Genomic DNA, 27243 nt, shown 5'->3' with positions numbered 1-27243 from the left:
ATGCCTCTTGGAGGGGAGTTTTTCCCTGTCTCCATGGACACAAATCCACACTGAAGTGCCTTAGGAGTGTTAGTGTTACCTGCTGGTGCACTCTGCTGAGTGCTTTGTAAGTGCAACTGTTTGGTTTCTGAATCAGAGGGGTAGGCTGTGCCCCGCATTAAGTGCAGGAAGCTGGTCTGTGTGCAGAACCTGTCACAGAAATGAACTGTAAGCTGTGTGAAATTCCTTTTTATGCTTCTCTTTGAACGGGTCTTGTGTTGATACTTGTTCTTTAACTGCTGTTTTACTAGTGAGTTTGTAATTTAGTCACTGAGAAAGATTTCTCTTGTAGCTTGGAACAAGGGTTATAGAAAGTCAGATACATAGCTTTTTATTCATGTTGTGGCATAATCAGGAGTAGAGATACTTTCTAAGGCAAGAAATTATGCTGCCCCTTAGATGTGATTAAAAGCTCCTGGCTTTATATGGCTTGGAGCTGTTACTTGAAATAAGAATGATCTGCAAGGATAGCTTCTGTGGCTTCATCTCCGAAATTCAGAAATTTATAATCTACCTCCCATTCTTTTCCTCTCTTTCATTTTTTACCCTCCTGTCTTCCTGTACTTAGCACCCTTATTTGGGGGATTCTGAACCCCAGGCTTGTTTTAAATCCCATTGGACGCAGTTTCACCACATCTCTCACCCTACTAGTTTATCAGTGAGTATGCTGTAAGTCCAGGTAAAGGTGTTCTATTGATTCTTAAAAGAAAAAATAACAAGCCACATATTCATTTGTGTTAAAAAGCTTTCTAGTTTTGTTCTATTATTTTTTTCAGAAACTGTGATATGTGATACTGAGAGAAAATAGTATCCAGTTGGCGATACAAATATTTTTCCAAAGCGTTAAGACAGACAAGAATTTTAAGCAGTAGGAAATCAGTTGAGTGGAAATGAGTAAGAACTTGAGTTCACTGTCTGTGACTAGAACGCTTCTGCAGTTCTATACAAATTTTATTCTGAGGTGGAACCTTTGAAGCTACATTTAGCTTTTTTTCATCCCAGGTTATTTTCATAAATATAACAAATATTTGAAGGATCTGTTCAGTGTTATCCCACTGTTGCACTGTACTCTTTAATTACATACCACTGTACAAGTAGGTTGCTACTTAAATCACTCGATGGCATGTATCAATTGAATTTAAAAAAAAAAAAATAATCTTCTGTATCTTTTATTCCCAGACAGTGTCTTCATTGAAGTTATTTCAGATTTGTGCATCTTGTCATCCCACCATTTACTATAAGCACCTCTCTCTTCAAAAGTCAATGTACACATGAGATTGAAATGTAACTTGCTATTTGTGTCAGCTTCCTTAGATATAAATAAGGATGAATGTATTCAAAGCTCACACTCTCGTTGGCTTGGTAGGCCTTTCATTAGTCTTTTCCTTGTCTGCATTCTTTTCTGTGTTCTTAGAAAGTATGTTTCAAAATGATGCATGTAGAACAATTCTGTTGTTGTTTGTATCTTATTTTCAGAAAGAATAATTTAATTAGTATTTTTCTTACATTAAAATCCTATCACTAATTAGACACAGCTTATTTCTAGGTGCTATGTATGCAAAGTGAATAATTTGTCCTTAAGTGTTTGGGACAAGCTAAACAGCCTTCAGAATTTAACTAAAACAAATTATTTGTATTAGGAATTTGTGTTTTTCATACATGAGAAATACTGTTGACTTAGAAAAATACCATACAAGTGTAAGAGCATCCCTGAGGTGTGATTGGAAATTCAACAATTCCACCTTGGAAAGGACTGTAGCTGTTAAAGCATATTGAGTTTCACTCCTTGGAGGAGGCTTTATTTGCAAATAGTATTTGATTTAGATTTGTTTTTAAGATAATTTACTTTCTTTCAGAATGCAGGGACATTCTGCTTCCTGTGATTACGAAAGAGCTGAAGGAATTACTGGAACAGAAGGATGATCAGCAGCTCCAGGTCCAAGAGAAGAAGTACTGTGTTGAATTACTCAATAGCATCCTGGAGGTTCTGAGCTGTCAAGACCCTGTAAGTATTGAGGATGATGTAGATGGCCCAAGTATGCAGTAAGCCTGAGCTGATTAGGTAGTAAATTATTGATGCTGATGAATCTCATTTAAATTTTTAATACAAGTCAGTGGCAAATTGAACTTTTCTCCTATTTTTCATAAGCTTAAGTTAAAGGGCAGTTGAGGTATTAAAGGTGAAGTGGGGGAATCCATGCTATCTCTTTTAATTTCTCAATTTTATATTCTTTAAATAGTCAGCTGCTGTAAAGCACCACAGTATTATTAAAAGCAGTGAAGCTGCTGTGTTTTTTCCTAGCAAATGTTTAGGCACTTTTAGTTTTGACTGGTAAAGTTCAATGGAACATCAATACTGAAATGAATTAGAATATTATGACACCAAGCTGCGTGGTGTGGTTGACACACCTGAGGGACGGGATACCATTGAGGGATGTGAACAAGCTCAAAAAGTGGGGCTGTGTGAACCTCATGAGGTTCAGCAAGGCCAAGTGCGGTGTCCTGCGCCTGGGTCGGGCCATGCCCAGTATCAGTACAGACCTGGGGATAAAGGGATTGTGAGCAGCCCTGCTGAGAAGGGCTTGGGGTTACTGATGGATGAAAAGCAGGACATGAGCTGACAATGTGCACTGGCAGCCCAGAAAGCCAACCATATCCTGGGCTGCATCAGAAGTAGCATGGCCAGCAGGGTGATTCTGCCCCTCTGCTCCGCTCTGGTGAGACCTCACCTGGACTACTGTGTCCAGCTCTGGGTCCTCAGCACAAGAAAGACATGGACCTGTTGGAGTGGGTCCAGAGAAGGCCACAGAAATGCTCAGGTTATGATTTTTGCTTTCAGCAAGGTCTGTGTAAAACAGATTACTCTTCACTAGTCTGTAGTTTCTTTCTTGGGCTCCTAAAGTTTTGGAGCACTTTAGAAATTGTCATCTGGGTGGTTGCTTTTCTCATTTGAGAGGATACTGAATTGATTTGAGTGCCTCGCTTATTAATGACTGTTAGGTTATTCGATGAAGTTTCATGATAATTTGAAGAATTTATTCTGAGAAAACCTCATAATTAATTACATAAGGAAAGCTGTAATTTCTCCTATGAATACGTCCTGATTTCTCCTAAGCTATAGTTTTCTGATACACGTGTTCAAAATTTGTAGGCTTTGGATAAAGGCCAGTTGTCATTTTAGTTGTTTTTTTTTCTATGGGTCCTTAGATCATTTTCTACTAATGAAATCATTACAGTGTGTTGGTTGGTTTCATAAAAATCTTTGAGTTTGAAACTGAAGAGGCTTGTCTGTTTGCACAGGGCAATCCTCATGTCTGTTCTGAGCTATTTTCCTCATTGTTTTAGACATAAGCACTTTAGGAGGGATCGATATCAGGTAATATTTAAGATGTATTGGAACATTTGAATTTCAAATAGAATTTGTAAGGGAAACGGTGAAAGCATAACAAGGCGAAGAGTAAAGTTACAAGTTTATAGGGCTATAATGTAGAGTAAACCAGTTTCATTACTGTGTACTTTAAAAGGTGAAAAACAGTTGTAAAGCAAGATGGATTAATACTTTATGCATGTGTACCACATAAATTTAGTTTATTTATTTTCAAACTTAACTGTTGCAGTAACAGTAGCTGATCTGTTAAAGACTTGTTAGAACCTACTGAAAACATGGGTTTGTAGCTCACGTTTGCTTGAGCAAGAACATTGCTAAAAGCACAACAGCATGAAGAAATTGAATTCTTGTTGCTTGATATACATTTATGTAGCCCCATGAAGTCTGAAGACTATTTTGTAGATTCTAATTTGGCCGGTTGCTAAGAGTAGGAACTGATATATCCAGAATGATGTAGAAACATGAGGGGCTGTTTTCCATGAAGAAACACCTGAAAATGTAGGGGTTTTTTTAAAGGCATACCATTTTATTTATTCCTCAAATTACTGTTTTTGAAGAAAAACAACCCTTTCAACCTGTGTCATATTCATATTTTAAGTGTGACTGTTGGCACGAAGCCAGTTAAGTAGAGTTCTTGCTAATAAATACTTTTGTTCTTATTTGGTAAGTCTTTTAAGTTTCTGTCTTGAGGAAAAAAACATTTGAAAGTGTGGATAGTTTTTATTTTTTTACATTTTTTTATTCCTCAATATTGGTAAAAAGAAAGCTTGAGGGACCTATATCTGAACTGATAGATCTCCTATAGAAATGTCTATAGAAAAAAGGTTTAAATGGTGTGCAAAGATGACTGAAGAAAAGCAAGTGTTTGATTCAATAAATTCCATGTTTGAGAGTGTAACTGCTGGTTTTGGGCAGTTCTGCTAATACCTTAATGTACATATGCCTCAAGGACTTAAAAAAGAATAATTAGACAAATACTTCAGATTTCATTTGGGAAAATTTTTGTTGAAAACTAGTTGGTTAGTGTCATGCTGCTGAGAACTTTTGAAAAGCTCTTAATTTTTTTTCCTTCAGATGTCCTCCCTTGATACGGAGCAAATTCTTAGCTGTGTTTAAAATCAAATGCATTTTATCATTGAGGAGAATGTTATCTTTAATAATAGGAATTTTTGTTGGTTGTTTTTTTTTACTGAATGTTATGATGTGTATGTTTAAACACAGCTGGGGACCAGAGGTTTAATGGGTGATTGTACTCTTCACAGGTTTGGACTTCATTCTTTTAACAATCCAATTAAAATGATGTAATTTGTCTAGAGTGGTGATTTTTAAAAGCATGTAATGCATTCTGTGCTTTTACTCCTATTGAAGGAGGTAGGCAGGCAAACCTTTTTGCATTATGACAAACTGGCTTTTTAGGCAACATGTAACCCATTGTGTCAGGAAAATTGCTGAGAATTTTAAACAGATGCATTTAAAAAAAAAACAACCACATTGACATTTGTTTAAAACAAGTGGTGTTTCTTCAATAGCTTATTTTAAGGAAGGTAAGCTGTAAACTGGAAATTCTCTGAGATGTTTGGGTGGCTGTTATGTACAGACACAGGTATCTACAGTTTGCAATAAAAACTGATTAATTTGTAATATAAGTAGGAAAGTCCCTTGGAGTAGGTTTAAATCCAGTAGTGGTATCAGCATATGACGACCAATCTGGAGGCATCATATTAATAAGAAACATTGTAGAATAGTTGGAACATTAACAAAAGAGCTAGATGCTTCTGTTAAGAAAAATGCATAGCCTGGCATGCCTTCTGGCAATGCAATTGCTCATCAGAGACAATGTGGATGTTAGAATATATTAAGGTGTATGTCATTAAAAGTAAGAATGTTTTTTTTTTAACTACAGCAACAAATGCTTGATTATCACTAGTAGTTTTTTCTTTCCTTGACAGAGAATCCATGGGTCACGGTTTCATTTTTTTTCAGCTACACTAAGCACTGGTCCTGCTTAGGTACTAAAAATCTGCTTTTGAGATGACTTACCTGAAGGAGAATAAAAGACCAAAGGCAGGGAACACCTTCAATACAGCAGTATTTAAGGCATCAGACAGTAATTTGTCTTTAAGAGACAGTGCAGATTTTTCTTGAGTGCAACTTAGATGTTTGCTTTCCAGCTAAAGTGAAAAATGTTGTTTCAAGGATATACAGTTTTGACTTGCATTAGGAAATACTTTGTATCCTGGCACTTGTGCAGGCAAATGGAAAAGGTTCACTATATGACCAGATTATTCTGATAGTAGTACATAGGTGGCTTCCTTCACAATGTCTTTATTAAGTGTAATCTGGATAAGGAGAATTGTTTTGGTAATTAACCAAATTATGGGGTTGCACTTGAACTTTAAGATTAACACAATGTTCTGTTGGACAGTTCATTTCCTGCATCTGTTAGCATCTTTCTAAGAAAATGGATGACTCGACCTGCTGGAGGAGAAAACTTGAAGCATTAGCAGCAGACTCACTTGACAATATTAATTGTAAGCTGTTTTGGAAACACCAACATCTTGTCCATATTTCTTCCATTTTTCCATCTCAATAGAGAAATCTGGGTTTGGATTAGTATTTAAAACTTTTTGTAAACTTAACTTTGCTATTTTTTCATTGGAATTATTCTGTGAAAATCACCAGAAGTAGAATATACACAAAGGACAGAAAAGGAGCAGCAGTAGTTCTTCTATGTTTTGCGTGGGCAAAATTTATATTGTGAGGTGACTTTGAAGTCATTACAGAATTTATGAAGAATGTATTTTCTTTGTCAAAGAAAAAGCTATTGTGATATTACCAGCTCTGCTCTACTGTTTGGCAAGTAGGAACATGTGAATCATCAGGTCCTTGTGTTCAAACAGCTGCTGTCTGGCTGCTGGGTCCTGCAGGTAGGAAGTACATTAAGAACACTGCTTTATGGTAAGGACTTTATTTTTATGACTAGGCACTCATTGTTAGGCATCTGGGTGAGATGCTTATGTTTGATTTTAAATTGCCTCTATAGCAGACAACTTCTTGATATTAAATGACATTATTTTGACTGAATCATGTCTAAAATTAGCTTCATAGTTTGAAACACTCTGTGCTTTCAGCACCTGTGAAATACAGATAAAGCTCAGAACTGCAAGTCGTTGATGAAGGTCGCAGTGAGATCCGTGACTTTTTGTTTCAGTTTTAATTAAGAACACTTCCTTTTCCCCCTTTACAACAACTTTGATGCATGCAAACTGACAGCCCTTCATAAGGTGCATTGTCTCTAATCTGACATATATTCTATAGTTTAATATTTACACTATCAGAACAAGTTTTTATTTATTGTGCTTACATGATTAAATGTAATGGTGAATTCTCTCTCTTGGAATCTAAAATCTTGGTTGAGACCACAAGTGGAAGTGAGATGTATAATCTTTTCCGGTTCTGTGCACAAAGTCAGTAATTGGCAGCAGCTGCATTCTAAGCTGTTGATGATATTAGCAAACAAGCCTGGAAGCATTTTAGAACTGTAAGGAAAATTGTAAAGCATTTAGCTAACTTATGGCAGATCTTAAGACGTTAGCAAAAGAAAATTTCAAAGGAATTTTGACAGGGAACCCGCATAGCCTTTTAGGGCCAGTTACCTTAAGTTGTTTTGCAGACAATTTTCAGTCAGAACAATGTGTGATTATGAGTTATGTGATTTAAAAAAAAAAAATCTTTGGCCTTTTTGTGCTTGTTTTTGTGTTTCTGTCAGAGGGGGAACACAAAGTTATAGATCTGGATGTGTAAGAGAGTGATCATACTGGATATGGTGGGTATAGAGTTTGTCTTCTTTATGGCAGCCCATATGGTGCTGTGATTTGTGACCAAAGCAGTGTTGATAACACACCAATGAAGACTTTGGCTATGGCTGAACAGTGCTTGCACAGTGTCAAGACCTTCTCTGCTTCTTGCTCAGCCTCATACCAGGGAGTAGGTTAGAGTTGGGCAAAAAGGTTGAGAGGGGAGACAGCTGGGAAAGCTGAAATGAAGACTGAAGAGTGCTTATGTCAAGCACAGGTTGTGTAATATTGTAATTGTGAAGGAGCCATTCAGTTTGTCCGTGTTTGTCACTGTCCAAATAAATTAGCACTCTGTTGTATTCTGAAGTGCATGGTTGACTCTGACACAATGGAATTACTCTAATTTTTGTCCCAACCCTGTAGAAGTTTAAATAGAACATGAAAGCTAAATCAAACACTGACTGCTATTACCTTGCATGGATATTTTTTAAAAGAGGGAAATTTTGTTTGGTTTGGTTTTTCTATTAACTACTTTGTGTGTACCAGTGTGTGCCATCCATCCCATCAATGGATGTGAAGGCATTTTTTGAGTTTTGTGAGAGAACTTCCTACTGCAGACCTGCATACCCGCTGTGAGCTGTGATTGCTACATACCCTGGTCACCTAGCAAACCCTTTTCAACAGGGAAAACAAGCGTACTTTTTTGATGATCATTTTCCATTACATGGAATAATACAATTAATGTTTTCCAAGGGAGCAGTTTTATGTGGTACAAGTTGTTAATTTCACTTCTGAAGTGTCTTACATTTAACCAAATGGACTGCAGCTAAATGGTGGGTTTTCCAGGTTTCACTCAAAACCACGTCATCCTTGTGAAGTGGAATATAATCTAAGAAAGTGCATGTTACAGTGGGTTATTAGGTTGTCTTCTGAAGCTAGAAGCTCTTAGTTAAAATAAAAGCTGAAATCTTGTGTACAGGCAGTGTGTGAAAATGCTATTTTTTTTTTAAGAATATCAGTATTGAATGCTTAATTGTTTCCTATATTACCAAGACAAAAGGTAGGCTTGGTTTCATAAAGAAACCATTTTAATTCATTTGCTAACTTTTGTCTGAAAATTCAAAGGCTTAGCAGAAAATAACTTGCACATGCCTAAGTGTATGTTATATTTTTTCCAGGATAAGTTCGGTATGTTCTACTTGTGAATTCAGAGTAGAGCTCATCTTTAATAATGGAGTCATGATTAAATGTTAAAACTATAATGTAAAGTTCTGAAATGTTGCTAACAATGGTATAGCACGTCCTGAAATGTGGAAGGAAGTGAAGTTAAAATATAAAGGCCCTCCTGAATTAAAAAAGGCAAGCTGATGATTAAGTGACTTCCCTGTGCCCAAGGAAAGTGTGTGAAGATGCTACTACATAGTTCATTTTTTTTGGCTCTTGATTTTTCTTTAATTGAAGTGGTAATCAATATTATAAGCACAGCTATGAATAATGAATATTTTTTTAATTGTAACAGAGTCCAAATCGTAGACTCATAGACTATTTCTTGCAGTGCTGCAGATAACAATTCCAGCTGAGCTGCCAGTTTCTCCCTCTACATTGGCTATGGTAGCTGCATGGACAGAGTTCTGACCAGAAAGCTGTTTGAGTGTTGCATTTCTTGTAGTGAGGCATAGTATCTTTCCTGGGTGAAAAGAAAATTTGCGCTGCAAACTACGTGCTATGAGTTTTAGTGCTTTTAGAGACTGTTGTCAGAAGGTAGCCACTGTTAGAGCAGATGGCTTTGCATACCTTCAAATGAATACTGAGAAGTATCAGAAAAAAGAAAACCAAAAAACTATACCATGTTTACTTTGTTTAATGTGGCTTCACCTTTAATGGTGCTTTTTTTTCCCCACTGATGCAGATATTACCAAAACAGCCGATGCAGTCAAGGCAAGGGATGTGTTACAACACAAATGTACCACTACATTCATGTGGTTCATTGTGGGGTGTCTGATGAATCTGTTGTACCTGGCGTGGGGACCTTACACAGAGTGAGATACGGTCTGATGCTGTGGTTGACATCACCATTACGTGTATGGCTCAGCTTTCTGAGGCAAACAGATTAGAAACATGCTGGGGGAACCTTATATTGGTGTGACCCAAACATTGACCATGAATCTAATGTCTTAATTTCTAGCACTGTCAAGGAGCTTCTAGTTTATCTTTGTCTGAAACTGATCTAGTTTGTATGCAAAAAACCCACTCAGATGCATGGTAAATGGTAAGGATTAAGGATTCGCCTCAAAATTGTTCTGAACCCAATTGCTGAAATAGGCATAGACATAGAACTTTTAGGGCCTTGATTTATGTTTGAGATGAAGGTATACGCCATTGCTGTGTTTAACTTTTGTAGCTATGGGGAGGAATTGACACAAATAATGCAGTTTCTGGTTTTGATGCTTGTATTTTCCAATAGATAAACAATAAGAAATGGAAAATTCTGCAGCAGGGTGTATAATTGTATAAACGTATTGTACTTTAGGTTGTTTCACCTTTCCTCTACTGCTGTGTTAACTGGGAGCATAATAAAATTATGTATTTTATGGCAGGTGGCTTGCCATAGGGCTCTGCTCACCTAGGATTTATTCTTACAGCAGTTGAGAATATTTGTTTGAAACACAATGCTAAATTTTGATTGGTACCTCAATGTACAAGGGTAACAAATCTTCTACACTTAAACAATTTCAATGTTTGCTTTTAAAAAAAGCGATGCTCTGGAATAAAAGATGAAAAACTACTTCTGGACAGAAGTACACAGTCATAAAATATATTGCTATAATTGAAATTCAAGAAGAACATACAAAATGGTTTGAAAACAAAATCAAAAAGCTGTGTAGACCTCTGTAAATGAAACAATCTTTGTAGTTGTTGAATATTTGCCATTGAGCTGCACCGGTTCATGAAAGCTTGGTGCTGCCAGGAGGTGGGTCTGTAGCCCAGTCTCAGTCAGCCAGACTGCCTGGTGCTTTGGCAATGGGGCCAAAGAGCAGACCATCTTCAGTTTGTGCCCTCACAGAGCTGCAATGTGAAATTAAGATGACTTTCTACTTTAATAATTATTAACTTTGTGACTGCAAGCTAAGAATATTACTGAGCTCCACTACCCTGAGATCTAGGATACAATTTACCTCAATCTGTTGCCAGGTTGTTGCTATTAAGGTATAGACTACTCAGTTACCAGGAAAACAGAAGTCCCTTGAGTGAGGGATGCGAAGTGACTGCTTGAAACAAAAACCAGTTATGGCGTAGAAAGAGCTAAAATTGGACTGTGCCCCTTGAAATAAGTATTCCACTGGAATTGCTGGAAATAAGGAGCAGTGTGAGCAAGAAGAATTAGTGTCATTCTTTCAATAGGGTGATTATATTATACAACTTAAACTGTCAACTTGGAAATAATGGGGTTTTTCTCTTTTTTACAAGAGATGTGGATTTAATGCCAAAACTGTTTCTTTCATTTACAGGCATCAACTTATGACCATATTCAAGAAATAATGGTACAGCTATTACGCACCGTGAACCGAACTGTTATTACAATGGGACGAGATGATCCCTTAATTGTGAGTAATATTTTAATGTTTTTTAAATGCTTCAAAAGTAATTTTATAGTTATCCTGAAAAATGCAAATACAGTTTTTGTGGAGCTCTTGTTAATGGATTTTTTTAGATTTAAAATAAAAGGTCTAAAGCTTTACTCTTCTTTTTCATTCAGCCGTGCCAATGTAGTGTCTTTTGAAGTGTAGTCAAATACTGTGAGATTTGTGCATTCTTTCAAAAAACAAATATTAAATATGAAGTTAATTGCTGTCTGCAAAAAGAAGAATGTTTTACAAACCTGCATAAAGCGCTCACTTTAACACATTGAAAATAGTGTTTCTACTGATCTAAAGTGGAAGTGTCTGAGTAAAACTTTAAAAAAAAAAAAGAAAAGAGAAAAAGCACTATTCTGAATAGCTTATATAGATAATTGGTGGATGCTCTGTTTCTCCCAGTTTTGCCACGTGCTGTGCTTTTTGGGTGGGTTGGAGTTACCATGGAACAGCTGCCATTCCTGGCTCTGGTTCTGGAGGTGGAAGATGGTGCCCTCTGTGCACAGGGACAATCTCTGGGGATGTGCTGGCACAGAGCACTCACCTGAGATTGTTGGGGAGATTCCATGGTTTGAGAGTTACATTCAAGGGCAGATTCTGCAATTCATCCACATTTCTGTACTTGCACAGAAAGCATTGTGTGAGTGTCATGGATGATGTAATCAGTCTGTTAAGGATTATGTCTGGGTACCATAAACAGCAAAACGAAACTGCAGAAAACTGCAAAAAGGATCCTTATCATTAGCAAACATTAGGAAACAAGCTGGTTACAGTCAATTGAAACAGCTTGGAAAATCCATTTGTTATTCTTTTTCTTTTTCTTTTTTTTTTTTTTTAATCTCATCTACTGTAATTTGTTCAACTGTTCTTACCTAAAAATACAGAATCCCATGTGAATTTTGAAATCCAGATGTCTGAATGTGAATAATTCTCATAAGCATATGTGTGTATTTAGATGTTTTTCAAGGCAGAATCCAAGTAAGTTACAAAGAGTTTTCTGGAGCTGAGGCAAGATCTCTCAACAAAGTGGGCTTTCTATATGTGAAGAAATTATTTATAATGAACAAAACAGTCTATTCAGAAAGAACTGGCAAGATAAGCTCAGTACATGCTCCATGTGCTACCTTTAGTGCACTCAGTTAATTTGCAGGTTTGCTTTAAATGCTCTTGACAGGGCCAAACTTGCTGAAAGCCTGAATGCTTGATCTTTTAAAAATAAAGTAGTCAGGAATTGTGGCCTTCTGCAGAATTCTTAGATGAGCTAAAGTTGCTAGAAGTATGGTGACCTCTGCAAATACAGGTGAGTTGTACAGCTGCAGGGAGATGATGTAGCTGGTGTCATATGAGTGACATTTCAAATTTGGACTACATCTGTTACTCACTTCTGGGAGAACAGAAGGTTGCTATTTAGATACTTAAATCTGTTACTGTGTTTCTGAAGATTGCAAGTGTTATTATTACATTCTGGTGTGTAATTTGTGTAATTTTCTAGAATTTGAAAAGGGTGTGAAAACCAACTCTAATAGTATTGTTACAAGGCAGTGGGTACAATTTACAAGACCTTGCAAGATGAAATGTCTTGCACCTGATAGGGTACTGGATTTTACTTACCTTAATTTTTTTTTTTGCTTTCTGTCAGGGATAAGCAGGTTAATGTTCATAGTCATGTGTCCTTTTCACAATCTTCTAGCTTGGAGGCAGAGGAGGGGGTTAAATGGATTTTTGAGTTACAGTTGTCTTTATCTTTTCTTGCTGCAATGCCAGTAGAATCCAAGGGAAGGTGCTGCCTTTTGCTCAGCTGGTAGCAGCAGTGTGCTGGGAGCTCCTGTAATTACTGGAAGCAGGCAGGCTTAAGAAGGGCATAATCCCTTCCGGAGAGGGTGTTGGTGATGGAAAAGTAATTTGGCTCTGCAACTGCTGCAGAGAAGCACTCTTGCCTTGATTATGATGTTTTGGCAGTTGCAGGCTTTAACAGCTGCTTGGTTATTTTCACTAATAAAAAAAAAAAAAAGGAAAAAAAAAACTTTGACTGTTTATCACTGTAGAAGTGCTTCTAAACTTGTAATATAGAGGGGCAAGTTTATTGTCTGAAACTGGCTATTCAAGCTTTATCTTAAATACTTTATGAAACTTAGATTTTTAGTAAAAAGGCCTCATGATGTAGTGAAGTCCTACTACAGTAATTAGAGAAGTAAAATGTATAAAAGCATGTAGAATACAGAAGTACTTGGTTTTGGTACTGGCTTGGGTAGGTAAACAAAAGTGTAATAAATCCACCATATGCACTTAAAGCTTTCCTTTGGTACACCCAAACTTGATGTTGTTCACAGTCTCCGTTTAGCATGATGAAGAGATGTCATGCTGTCATGCTACACAAAAAAGCTTTTAGACAATATTTATGTAACATAATGTCCAAATAAAGACTTAGTTGAAAACACTGTGCTCTGTTAACCAAAGCTACTCTAGATAACATACTTTTGCAAAAATCGATATTCTTTGGGGAAATAATGACCAGAGAAAGCATTTTACAGATCTGCACTGATTGGACAATATGATATATTCAAATATATGCATGGTCTGGCTAAAAGTTACAGCTTTTTTATTTGGTAATCAAATTGAAATCTTTTCTTTACCTAGAAAAGCTGCAAATAATTCAGTGAAAGACCTATTTATTCATTTCCCATTCAATTTCCTTTTGCAAAGAGTAATTGTTGGTTTCCATTGTCATCTGTTGTTTGTTATTAATTGACTCCTGAAACCTAAGAAAAATATCTCATTTTATTGCAAAAGATAACATCACATTTAAAGAACCTAGAAATTTACAAAACATACATTAGATAATACATTTCATTAGGAAGTTGTTTTGTTTCTAAGCTAGCATAATTACTTAGTATTGTGACCTTTTCAAAGAGCTATAGTGCACAAAACTATAAAAAGCCCTACATGAGCTGCTGTTACATGACCAAGAGAAATCAGTATTTTATTCGTACATTCTGAGTTTTTGAAGAAAGTTAGGTTGGCTCTGAAAACAGCAATTTCAAATACAGTAATTTTGAAATATGCCATGTTCTGTGCAAAGTTTTATAAATAGCATATTGCAGTTGTCATTTAAATATGTCTTTCAGAGAAGCCTACAATATTTTATATGCAAGTGCTGTCAAGTAGCTGTGGCTTTGGGTTTTTTTGTTCTTGGTTTGTTGCTTCTTTATGGGTTTTAAAATTTTATTTAAGGGCATGTTTGTGTGTATTTCTAACATTTATTCCCTACTCTGGGAGTAATTTCCATTGCTTTTCCAATCTTGACACCATAAGTTGCATAGTGTTTATCTGGTAATTCTTTTATTTCTTATATGAATTAATAGTTATTAAAACAGTTAAAAAATGAAGCAATAAAAAGCAACGCTTACATATTACATTTTCATGTACTTTAGATTCTCCAATAATGTGTTACAATGCTATAAATTTTTAGTTATTTTGTGTTGCTAGGATATAAATTTTTACATTTAATCTAAACAAAACATACAACAATTAAGCAGTCATACTCTCTTGCTGTGGTCGATGCATACCGTGACTGACACTTTCCCACTGTCACCTTTAATGTAACAAATAACCTTTTGCTCCACAAAAATTGTGGAGCAATTTTGTCTTTAAAAATTTACATAGAAAGCTTATTGTGTGTGACATACTGTGGAGAAATCTGCGTATAACTTCTTGCTTTTAGTAGGTGTCATTTTATTGTGAAACTGTGATGCTTATCCTTTTGTAGGCATACTTTATTTTCAGTTAAATTATTGCGTGTTTTTGCTCACAGTAGTCTGAACCTCTGCAAGAAGAATGAGGGAGTTCTGCCTGTGTTTCAGATAAGCCTTTTGTTTGGACCTTAAGCATGTATTTTAGAACTTGGCTGTGTGTTGCTACTAATGCTGATTCAAAAAAATCTCCTTTGTTGTACTGAAGTGGAGAACTCTAGGAGCAACCTTTCTGAAGGACAGTGCTCTAGCAGCACTGTAATTTTGTATTTTCTTCCTAGGAAAACAGATGTCTTGAAGGGGGTGGATTTTAAAACTCTGAACAGAGAGCAGGCCGAAAGACAAGTGAATGTTCTTAAATTGCAGCATTGGGAGCTGAGAGTTGGTTGGCCCAGATACCTTAAGCGTTTCCCTACTGCTGTGTGTGCATATATTAAAAAGAGAATTTCGTATCCACATATGGATAATCTATACTTTACTGACTGAGAATTGAAAAACAGCCATCTGAGGAAAATGGAAAACAAAGCCTAATTTTGACTGGGAGATTAGGGATTAAAAATTGTCTACAGTTTGGAATTCCGTCAAGACCAGACATTAAAATATAAAGCTTCTAACCATTTAAATCAGTATATTTCAGTCTTTTAGAAGTATTGATGCTCGTTCAGGCCTTACTTAAATCTATCTTTGGTTGAATTTACTTAAACTAAGCAGAGTGTTTATGTTCTTGTGTAGTTTTACTGGCCCCTGGAATTGATTGGTGCTACGGGGTGAACCAAAATGCCATGGTTTGTTTAAATTGAATAATCTGGGTGGTTTGAAAATGTATTGAAGGCATCATGGCCGTTATGTAGTCAAAACTAAAATCAGACAGCTTAAAATGAGCTTTTTTGTGCTTATTAACAAAAAGACGGTCAAAAATATTGTTTTCATATAATAACAAGTTAGTGAAGATCAGTTTGTTACAGAAAAACATCCCTGGGTTTGCTAGTGTAACGTCTGTTGGTGTTGCTTATTATTATAACTTTACCTCAGAGGAAGTTAATCTTAGAATGTTATTTTAATATGCAAGAACCATTTATAAGCTAGTAAATCCTTCATTATATCAATTATAGAGACTAATGCAAGCTAGGAATGCTGTTGGCATACCAGCATAAGAAGGATGTGTATTTGAGTGTAATATAATGGCATGTTCTCATGTAATAATTTAATTCTTAACTTTGTTATACTCACAAATTATTATTGAAGAGCTTTTCTGTCTCAATAAAGGCATCCTTTTGGCTAATAAAAATTCTAAACCAATAATTTTAAAAATTCTTAAAATAGTGAAAATAAAGGAATGTTATTTCCGTACTGAATGAACTTAACAAGGAAATGTTTTTTAAAGCTGTAAATTCTTTACAATTTGGATAAATTAGGCCATGTCACATAATAGACTCTCTTCTAACTGAAGATTAGTTTTATCAAAAAAACTTAGTTCTTCCAGACAAAATTATTCTGTGCAAAATTGTTTTTAATGTGTTTTCAAATGTGTAATTAACCCTAAGAATTCAAGGAACACAGAAGTTTACAAAAGTGTACAGACATTTTTAAATAACATTGCACAATTAATACAATATGATTTAGAAAAATAGGATCCAGGGGTTAATCTATTGAATACCCTGGCACCATTTGAACTAATTAACCAGACTGACTTCTAAGGAAAGGTCTGCAATACATTCCACTAAACATAAAATACATTAATTGAGCTTTACAGTGTGCCCTTTAAACTTGCTTTGGATAACCTTTTCCTCTCTACCCCCTGTATGAAAGGTGACCAGGTTTTCATGAGCAAAATAAGAGTATCGGCAACCCTAAGTTCGGTTACATTGGCAGACCCTGTGCTAGCTGGTAACTTGACTGGTTTGGAAGGAAAGAAATAGCTGCATTGACATCTGATAAAATCTTTTTGTCATATATAATTGATGTAATACAGAGAAGTTCATTAAATATTTTTTTTATGATCAATTTTATATCATGTATCAACTTAAATCTTAAAGCCAGAATTCCACATCTTGGTATATTTTGGTCTATTGATATGGGTCTTAAATGGACGAATAGGGCAAGCAGTTTAGCAAGACAGTAGCTAAAGTGTTTTTTTCCCCTCTAGTCAGCAATTGTGTGATGACATCTGAGGCTTTGTGTCCGGCTTTTGGCTTCCAGGTAGATGAAAGACATCAGCTCCCTGCAGGGAGTCCATCAAGATGACTGCGGGCTGCAGCTCATACATGTGTAGAGAGGCAGTGAAAATTAAATTTGTTCAGTCTTTAAGAAGTGAAGGCTGAGGAAGAGAGGTCTTATTATCTAATTCTTTTTGAAGGTGTATTTGCATAGGGTAGAGTGTAATGGACACAAGTTAGAACATAGGAAACTCAGATTAGATGTTAAGAAAAAATTTGGAACAGCTTGTCCCAAGGGTTTAGGGATTTTTGTCTTTGGACATAGTCAGCACTCAAATTCACCTCATTGGACCTTGCTTGTGTAGGGGGTTAATACTAGAATTTCCAAGAAACACTCTTGTTTTATGATTCTCTCATTCTTTACAGAGAAGTCTATTGAATGGCTGAAACTTCTAGATGGTTGCTTTTTAAATTGAACCAATAAAAGGACAGACTAAAACTTAACCTGAAATTAATTTTTTGTTGTTAAACGTTAGATGACAGCAACAAAAATCTTTTCAGTGTGGATGCAAAATAATTGTAATTGACTCCTTCAAGGAGAGATTTGTTTGAAAAATGTAGATTCTTCTAAATTTGTTCTTCATTATGTCATCTGTTTAAATATCAATGAAGTTCTTTCTTTTTAGTCCGTGTTGCTTATAAACAGGAAATCAAGACTGTGACACCCCTCATGTTGTCTACCACTGGTTTTTGAAGTAGAGATTTAAACCTTGATATTTTTGGAAAGTCAAAAAAAATTCTTTACAAAGCATATGAAAGTGTCCATGGAAAAAATGAGAAAGCTTCCTTTTGAAAGAAACATTTTCTTTTTGAAAATAGTATCTTCATGAGCCTTTAATCAGTGAGACGATTTAAGTAAATTCAATTCTTTTGATTTTTTAGATACTCTAATTAAATATTCTTTAGCTTTGTGATTTTGTAATAGCACCTTTTCAGGTGTGTGCTCTCAAACCTCTTTCTGTTCTAGTGTCTTTTGAAATGTAAAAGGATCCATAAGGAAGTCAAATCCACCAGAAGCATTTTCTCTTCACCTTTTTTGGTTTTCTTCTTAACTCCTTTTTCTCAGGAGCTGGATGATCAGATGGTGGCTTCTGAGGGGAAGCTGAAGCTGGATTTTGCTCTGCATGGTCCAGCGTTTTCAAAATCTGATGAAATCTTCCTTCTTGTTGTCTGAAGTCATATTCTACACTATGGAAAAATGAAGACATTTAATAAGTTGAGAAATTCCCTCTTTACAAAACATATGGAATGTTATAACACAAGGTTATAAGATGCTGCTTTTAAATTATCTCTTCATATTCTCTGAGGCAAACCTTTTTCTTTCTGTATGTTAAGAACTCCAGCATTGCACCCAGAGCAATGAAACAAAAAATGAGGGGGGGGGGAAAGAAAATATACTAGGATGACCTTTCAATGCATTTTATTCAGTCCTCAGATTTTGATACTGTACCTAACTCAGTCACAGGCTTGGCATGGACTCAAAACTCTCACATCCTTAACTTTGTTAAATGGGAATGTCTCCTGCTAGGAGACCTGCTAGGACTAAAAATATATGAAATTAAGCAAATAGGTAAGTCTTTGAGATAAATGGTATTAGTTAACAGGAAAGTAGAACGTAACTAATTTTCTCCATTGAAACCCATAATTCTTGATGTCGAAGGAGAGCCAAGATGTTAATTAGTTAAGAGAAGATACGTGCACAGAAATAAAGGTAAGGTTCAAAAGAACCAGCGTGGAGGCTGGCAAACTGAAGACTCTTACAGTGTGTTTGTACAGACACAGCTTTTGAAATGTTTAGGGCTTCCAGAGCACAGTACTGCAGAGCTTTTGGTCATAAGAATTTAACATAAACTGCAGTTTAAATTCGGAGTAACTTACACTCAAATTGCACTCTCTCAAAATAATAACAAATAGACATTTACTGAAGTGAGAAGTGTGGGAGGTTTGTTTTTGTTTTGCACATAAACATGAACTGTAGCTATGGCTTACTGGCATTTGGAGAATTGAGTGTTTATCTTTTCCAAGATCTAAATTTATTACAGAAATTCTAGCTTTAAAAATGTAACACACGAAGGGAAATTTATCATCAGAAATGGCATCAAAGCTTTTCGAAGCATTCTCGTGATAATAATGCTGTGAAATGTTAGTGGGAAATTTCTATTGGAATTCTGAGAAGTACAGCACCTCTTTCAGATAACGCCAATATTAATTGTTTTCTACTCGGGAAAACAAACAAACCGCCTCACACATATCACTGGGGCTTTTGTTAAGCACTGGATTAATAATAACTGAGACCTTTCGTAGCTGTGAGCAAAACATTGTATTGTACATTTGTGAGAGAGATACAGACAATACAAAATGGGGTGAAGGAGCGAAGTACCTGTAAATGATGCATGCGGTGTTCTGGCAGGTGCTGCAGTTGTTGAGGTCTTGCCCGGTGTGATAGAAGTTACGCCTGTAATAGAAGGTACTTCATGTGATGTGTATTTATAGAAACATTAACCGATCTTTGAATCTTTCATGAATAAAAGTAATTCTGCTCACCGCTTCTATTATCCTTACTAAAAATTCTGGTGTCAAATTCTACATTGGAAGGTTGCTCTAAAAAGCCCAAAAGCTATGTTGGTTTCTGGTTTTGTCTTTCATCTTTCCCACTTCATGCTGTTAAGATCTAGTTGTTGGTTCTGGCGTGAATGCTTCTTATGAAAACATTTAGACATGCAACTGCTTCTTCTAAGCACACTTTTAAGTATTTAAATATCTGTACTTTTGGTGAGTTTATCTGATCTCTACTTTTATTCCTGCCATTTTTCCCCTTTTCATGTTTCCTCACTCGAGTATAAAAGAGTCAGATTTTTACTGCTGATTATATACAAATTTGGAGTATTGAGAAAATAAAGAGAAGTGACTTTCATATTTAACACCAACCAGAGCGGAATTATCATTGTGATGGAGAGATCTGTAGTAGAAACAGTTTGAGGTTGGTGGCTCATTAAATATAAGTGTTATTACATCCTTCAGATGTAATGAGTTTCATTTGAATTAGGGGAGTTCAGTTGGTACTGAAATAATTGTCTGATTCCTATTGAAATTGAAGTGCGCGTTCTTCACATGTGGTGTTGTGCCACCTCCACAAGTACTTGGAATGCTCTGGTTTATTGCTAGATGATTCTAGCAAGATGGATTGAAACTTAGTGTTGAATCTCAGTGTGAAACTTCAAGATATTTGGCAAAATGTTTGGTTTTGACCATGTGGGAACTGAACAGAAATGGCCTATAAATATTGCTGAATAATCTGGAGGTGCTTTACTGAAAGTTACTCTTTGTAATGGTCAGATTTTCAAAGATAATTGAAACTTGTCCACTCTGTTGTACATAACTACATGTTGGGGAGAACTTGTGCAGTCTTCTCAAGTCCGTCGTCAGGTGATAATTGTATGAAATGTTCTACAGACATACTTGGGATTCTCTGCCCCTGCCTTGGATCTTGCTTCTAAATGAAACTTTTGGGTTTTGGTGTTTTGGCATTTTGTTATTGCTGTGTCTACCTGGATTTTGTCTGTTGTGCCTGGGCTGTTACAGAGTTGGTGCTAGAAAATTGAGCTTTTCGGATAGAGAAAATTGACTGAGAGGAGCCCTTTGAGAGAAGGTAGTTGGACCTGAATTGTCTGAGGAAATTCTTACATGAAATAAAAATTTACGTGGGCATAGTGGAAACTAGCAGAAGTATTTTCATGCTAACAGCCAGATGGATATTACTGGTTCATGTTTCCAGATAAAAAAGGTAATCTGTACAGAGTAAAATCACATGTCAACTTGATTTATATTATTTTAATTTTTTTTAATGAGTATAAATTGTATTTGGAATGCAAGTTGGAGAATTGTTTATCAGAAATGCAAGAAGGTAATTTCAAGCCCCAGATAGAATATGTTGAGAAAAAAGGTATTCTTCAGAATAGATTTATTTTTCTTCAGAAGCTGTAAGAAAATTGGGCCGTATAAAATTGTGGCTTCAGTTAGTTATATCCTGACAGCTTTTGTACAACCACACAAACCTTTTCTGTCCGCATGGGAACAAGTGCAAAGACTCGGTGCCAAGTCAGGCAAATCAGTGTCGTGGTCTGGGCTATTTCTGTGAGATTGAACCTACACAAAAATCTCAATGCAGCCTTCTTTTGGTGATGTTTGCAGGGCTTGTGGAAATATGAAAGATTATCAGATTTATTTATTTAATAGTAGTCAGTAAATACTATTGGTACACATGGTCTGATTTTAAAATGAAGGATGCAGTTTTTTTACACACAAACCAGTTGCGCATAAATGATTATTCCAGATGCCTAAGCTGGCTGTGCTAGGTATCAAAAAGGATGTTAACATGGACTTCATTTTGGTTTATCTTTAAAAAATAAAATAAAATGGAACCTTTATTCTCTTGATACTTAGAAAAAATTATTTGTGGGTTCCTCAAAGACAAGTTACTTGATGGATATACTGCATTATCATAAAACAGAACTGGAAAGTGTATCCTAGATACTTTTACTATAAGTAGGAGCTGCTGTTAATGGATTGGAAGGCATTATTAGGATATTCTAAAACCTGTTTTGAGCATAGAAATATTAAAGTTCTATTTTAATCTTGTCCTATAAAAATGTCTAATGTTTAGACATTATTTGCACTTATATTATTATTATTATTATTTATAATGCATAAATGAGTTGCATAGATAAGTTACATAAATAATGCTTGCAGCCCTGGCTAGTAGTCCCCATGAGAACATACTGCAATTAAATGCAGGTCGTGCATTCATAGGATAGTGCAGAAAGCACAGTCATTCTGAACTCTGAGATTCCCAAGTGAGTTCTTGCTAACAATCTTCCCATGCTGAATGTTCATAGGTTTAATCCCTTTTAAGCACCTACCTCCACCTCCTGTGAAATTTTCATAACGTAATGAAGCTCTTGAAGTTGCCTGACACTGTGCCCCTTTCCCTGGGACGTTCCCTTTAGGCAGCTATGTTGTTGTGTTATCGTGAAATGTAACTAGCAGTGTGGTCCCCAAATGTCTGCAGATGCTGTGCTTTAGCCCCAATACTTTTGTTTGCTTATGCAGGCAGTAATAATTCATTGGCCAGAAACATGTTTTTGCTGATATAAACTTTCAGCAAAAGGACTGCTTTGGCACTGTGTGCATACCTGACCTTGCTAGTTGATCGTTGCTAGAGCTGGTTGCCTTGCCATAGCTTTCTGTTGTACTGCATTAGTGTATTAGACTGTTAGGTTTTGTTGTTCTACTGCATCCAGATTTTAGCTAGATGGAGACTGCCAGCTCTAAGTGCTCAGTGGCTTTGTATCTGATACCATAAATCAAAATTTAAAAGGGAGTTAATAAACTCTCACTGGATTTAGTAAAGGCAGTGTCAGCTAAAGCCAACCTATAAAGAGACTTACTTCTCTACTGAGCCCCAAATACCAGAAAAAAGGCATAAAGTACCGTTTTTGCAAACTCCTCTTTAAATATTGCAGGAAAGTGGGTTTTTTTAGTAGCAAAGGTTAAAAGAATGCTAACATCTACTTTACACTGCTGATGAATTACTGATATTAAAATGCACCATACCCTTCACTTAGGGCTCTGGATTCTTTGAGAGAAGGTAGTTGGACCTGAATTGTCTGAGGAAATTCTTACATGAAATAAAAATTTACGTGGGCATAGTGGAAACTAGCAGAAGTATTTTCATGCTAACAGCCAGATGGATATTACTGGTTCATGTTTCCAGATAAAAAAGGTAATCTGTACAGAGTAAAATCACATGTCAACTTGATTTATATTATTTTAATTTTTTTTAATGAGTATAAATTGTATTTGGAATGCAAGTTGGAGAATTGTTTATCAGAAATGCAAGAAGGTAATTTCAAGCCCCAGATAGAATATGTTGAGAAAAAAGGTATTCTTCAGAATAGATTTATTTTTCTTCAGAAGCTGTAAGAAAATTGGGCCGTATAAAATTGTGGCTTCAGTTAGTTATATCCTGACAGCTTTTGTACAACCACACAAACCTTTTCTGTCCGCATGGGAACAAGTGCAAAGACTCGGTGCCAAGTCAGGCAAATCAGTGTCGTGGTCTGGGCTATTTCTGTGAGATTGAACCTACACAAAAATCTCAATGCAGCCTTCTTTTGGTGATGTTTGCAGGGCTTGTGGAAATATGAAAGATTATCAGATTTATTTATTTAATAGTAGTCAGTAAATACTATTGGTACACATGGTCTGATTTTAAAATGAAGGATGCAGTTTTTTTACACACAAACCAGTTGCGCATAAATGATTATTCCAGATGCCTAAGCTGGCTGTGCTAGGTATCAAAAAGGATGTTAACATGGACTTCATTTTGGTTTATCTTTAAAAAATAAAATAAAATGGAACCTTTATTCTCTTGATACTTAGAAAAAATTATTTGTGGGTTCCTCAAAGACAAGTTACTTGATGGATATACTGCATTATCATAAAACAGAACTGGAAAGTGTATCCTAGATACTTTTACTATAAGTAGGAGCTGCTGTTAATGGATTGGAAGGCATTATTAGGATATTCTAAAACCTGTTTTGAGCATAGAAATATTAAAGTTCTATTTTAATCTTGTCCTATAAAAATATCTAATGTTTAGACATTAGTTGCACTTATATTATTATTATTATTATTATTTATAATGCATAAATGAGTTGCATAGATAAGTTACATAAATGCTTGCAGCCCTGGCTAGTAGTCCCCATGAGAACATACTGCAATTAAATGCAGGTCGTGCATCCATAGGATAGTGCAGAAAGCACAGTCATTCTGAACTCTGAGATTCCCAAGTGAGTTCTTGCTAACAGTCTTCCCATGCTGAATATTCATAGGTTTAATCCCTTTTAAGCACCTACCTCCACCTCCTGTGAAATTTTCCTGACATTGAAGCTCTTGAAGTTGCCTGGCACTGTGCCCCTTTCCCTGGGACGTTCCCTTTAGGCAGCTATGTTGTTGTGTTATCGTGAAATGTAACTAGCAGTGTGGTCCCCAAATGTCTGCAGATGCTGTGCTTTAGCCCCAATACTTTTGTTTGCTTATGCAGGCAGTAATAATTCATTGGCCAGAAACATGTTTTTGCTGATATAAACTTTCAGCAAAAGGACTGCTTTGGCACTGTGTGCATACCTGACCTTGCTAGTTGATCGTTGCTAGAGCTGGTTGCCTTGCCATAGCTTTCTGTTGTACTGCATTAGTGTATTAGACTGTTAGGTTTTGTTGTTCTACTGCATCCAGATTTTAGCTAGATGGAGACTGCCAGCTCTAAGTGCTCAGTGGCTTTGTATCTGATACCATAAATCAAAATTTAAAAGGGAGTTAATAAACTCTCACTGGATTTAGTAAAGGCAGTGTCAGCTAAAGCCAACCTATAAAGAGACTTACTTCTCTACTGAGCCCCAAATACCAGAAAAAAGGCATAAAGTACCGTTTTTGCAAACTCCTCTTTAAATATTGCAGGAAAGTGGGTTTTTTTAGTAGCAAAGGTTAAAAGAATGCTAACATCTACTTTACACTGCTGATGAATTACTGATATTAAAATGCACCATACCCTTCACTTAGGGCTCTGGATTTTTCCAGGTCTTGGATTACATTCAAAAGGACTTTAATCTTCTCCTGGTTTGACTGCAAGGATTCCTCTACAGACTGCAGCCTGCCTTGTAGGGCAGAGAGTTCACCACGTGCCAAATGAATTTGATTTATTTCTCTAATCTCTTTGTTGGTTTGTGGGTTTATTTCATTCCTTGGCAGATAAGACTTTATATGAAATCCTTCTAAACAGCTGTTACACTGGGAAACATCTGACTGAGTAGAATTTTTCTCGGTGTCAGTATTACATGACAGAATAGGTTTTGATGCGTTACTGCTGGTCAATGACATTATTGTGTGATCATCATTCGTTAATGTCACACAACTGGAGTCTGTTCTGTGCTCTCCTGCCTGTTGGTAGTCTCTGAGGAGAGAAGATGAACTGTGGTTTGATGGAGGTGATAATGGAGTAGTTTCCTTACTGCTTGCATCTTTGCTGGCTACAAGCAACTCGGAATCACTTTTATCTGCTTCACAAGAGTCAGAATGAGGATTACATTCCCTGCAGTTAGTAGAATTGCTTAGACAAGGGTATGCTTGTTCACAATTAGATGGCAGCGTGCTGTTTTCATTATTTTCATCGCTATTTATGACAGTAGAAGAAGGCAGTGAATTACTTAAATTCATGGTTGGGTCTGGTGCATCCATGGAAACATTGCTGTCTTGTGGAAAACTCACGTGTATGTATTCAGGCACCTGTGTAGAAACAGTTGTCTTCTCTGATGCTGAGAAATCGTCTGAGTGGATAGGTCCATTGCTTTGTGCTTTTGGTGGTCTTTGACTTAACTCGCCGTCCACCTCACTATTCCCAAATCCATCTTCCAAATCATTAGTTATTCTTAAATAACAGAGATCAGAAGACATAATGTCGTGTTCTGAAAGACTGCCATTGGCTTGGATAGAATTCGTAGGCTCAGTTGGCATTTCTGTTAATGATTTGCTTACTGTCAGCTTTTTCTTTTTGAAAACCGGGAAGTGTTTCCTGAGGCTGGGAGATGTTTGTATGGCAATATTCCGAAGCCCCTTCTGAGCCCTTGGAAAAGATGGAGAATGATGTAGCAAAAAATCGTTATCCCTAAAGATTTCTGTTTTTCTGGTTGTGAATGCTATATCTTGGGCAGGATTGGTGTCCATTTCTGTCTTTGTGTTCACACCATCATCCTTGAATCGAACCTGCTGGGATTTGGTCCTGCGGTGGTGCGGCTGCCTCATAAAGTCAGCTGAATCCAGACTGTTCCTTTTCAGTAGCACTGGGCGCATTTTCATGTTTTGCTGGGCCATTGAATCACAATTTAAAGTCTGTAAGTAACGTGTTTCTTTGCGACCCATTTCATTTGTCATTTGAACCGTATATTAAGATTGTTTCCAAGATGCAGATGAATACCTTACTCCTGAAGAAGCTAAGCTTTTCATTCTGCATGTTGTTACTGTGTATACTTTTATCTGACATGCTCTCTTTCAGATTTAATTGCTGATTAGACCAAACACCTAAGATCAAGAAATTAAATATCGAGTTTAAGGAAAGATTTCTTGTAGGTAGGGAATGCAGAAACTCTTGTGTTCTGAAGCTAACATGGTCTTCGTATTACAAAATTGCAACAGGCTGTTATGATAGGGAATGCAGAAACTCTTGTGTTCTGAAGGTAACATGGTCTTCATATTACATTTTGCAACAGACTGTTATGCTTACACTTCACTAATTTAAAGGTGGTGTTGAATCTATGGCTTTCCTCATGGCTCGTATTTGACAGTCAGCTCTGCATTAGTGATCCAGCTCTTTTTTTAATGATGGACCAGTCACATCTGTTTTATTTGCATGTTGTCTAAACAACAAGCATAATAACTTTTTGGGGCCTTTTCATTTCTGATGCATAGTTTTACTGATGGAATATATCCATTAATACCAAGCTGAATTGCTTTCTTCAGAGAGAGTTTTTCTTTGCCAGCCATCTTTTTAATGTTGCAAATGAAACTAATCTTCCCAAACAGTTAAGCAAAATGCAACCAATTCTGACCAGGTGAAAATCCAGCATCCGGTGGGTTTCAGTGAAAAGAGTTATCTGTGTTTAGTTGTTCCTTCAGTTGATGCAAGAACAAGGCCAGTCATATCCCAGGGACTGTTTCGTTGTGGAAGTTCTGTAAATGCTTTGGCATCAAGGAGTGGTCCAGGCTCAATAACCAGCAAATGCAGAATAACCAGCCAAGTTTCCTGAAAGTAAAAAGACAACAGTTGTAGATGAACAAACTGCCAAACACTGTAATTTTCTTCTGCTGTCTCCTAACAACTTCTATTCTCCAGTGGTTTTGTAGCTTTGACAGTGAGATACTTGTACAGAAACTGAGGAATGTTTTATAATGTTGAAGTTCCTGAATTTTTCTTCGTATGAAATATAAAACCCCCAAAATGGTTATATAATACTCAGGGTAGTAGTTTTCTTTTTGGGATCAGTATTCATGTGTGGGTCTGAATTTGGTCCCAAATATAGAACTTAAAAAATAAATCTTTATATTTTAAAATGGTTATTAAATCATCTTATTAAAAAATGAACAGTACAAATGTGAGTTCTTAATTTGGAGGCAAGTTACAGTTCAAATAAAATGCAAATTTTTTTCTTTATTTTTTGAGAGATGCTCATTTCAGAGTATTTGGATTTGAGTACAACTCTTGGTCAAGGAAAAATTAATTATCCTGATGTAATTAATGTGAATTATGCAAATGGAGCCTCTTCTGGGGAGATGAAATCTCTTTCCCATGCAGTATCAATTATTTGG

The 27243-nt window shown here is 36.2% G+C and overlaps 2 protein-coding genes across 2 annotated transcripts in view; one reads left to right on the top strand and one right to left on the bottom strand.

Moving 5' to 3' along the window:
- Window positions 1-27243, top strand: part of DOCK2 (dedicator of cytokinesis 2) — a 231734-nt gene that overhangs the window by 64795 nt on the left and 139696 nt on the right. The window contains exons 26-27 of the mRNA XM_014948222.1: window positions 1896-2044; window positions 10734-10829. Of these exons, the coding sequence (XP_014803708.1) occupies window positions 1896-2044; window positions 10734-10829 (245 nt within the window). The remainder of the gene's footprint in view (window positions 1-1895; window positions 2045-10733; window positions 10830-27243) is intronic.
- On the bottom strand, window positions 13717-26078 carry FAM196B (family with sequence similarity 196 member B). The gene is made up of 3 exons (XM_014948221.1): window positions 24434-26078; window positions 19205-19279; window positions 13717-18012 (listed from the first exon to the last, which is right to left on the bottom strand). The coding sequence occupies exons 1-3, from the start codon at window positions 25810-25812 to the stop codon at window positions 17826-17828; spliced, it is 1641 nt and encodes a 546-aa protein (XP_014803707.1). The 5' UTR covers window positions 25813-26078; the 3' UTR covers window positions 13717-17825.

The sequence above is a fragment of the Calidris pugnax genome, unplaced genomic scaffold (assembly GCF_001431845.1).
Source record: "Calidris pugnax isolate Ruff unplaced genomic scaffold, ASM143184v1 scaffold27, whole genome shotgun sequence".
Classification (NCBI taxonomy): domain Eukaryota; kingdom Metazoa; phylum Chordata; class Aves; order Charadriiformes; family Scolopacidae; genus Calidris; species Calidris pugnax.
The sequence above is the reverse complement of the archived record's forward strand: the minus strand, read 5'-3'. Positions and strand labels throughout refer to the sequence as shown.

Excerpts from the sequence above, each read along its gene's own strand:
- FAM196B (XM_014948221.1), bottom strand. The coding sequence starts at position 25,812 with ATGACAAATGAAATGGGTCGCAAAGAAACACGTTACTTACAGACTTTA. Across the intron at positions 19,280-24,433 it reads TCCAGAGCCCTAAGTGAAGG|GCGTAACTTCTATCACACCG; the intron begins GTATGGTGCATT and ends CTTCTATTACAG. Across the intron at positions 18,013-19,204 it reads ACCGCATGCATCATTTACAG|TGTAGAATATGACTTCAGAC; the intron begins GTACTTCGCTCC and ends ATTTTTCCATAG.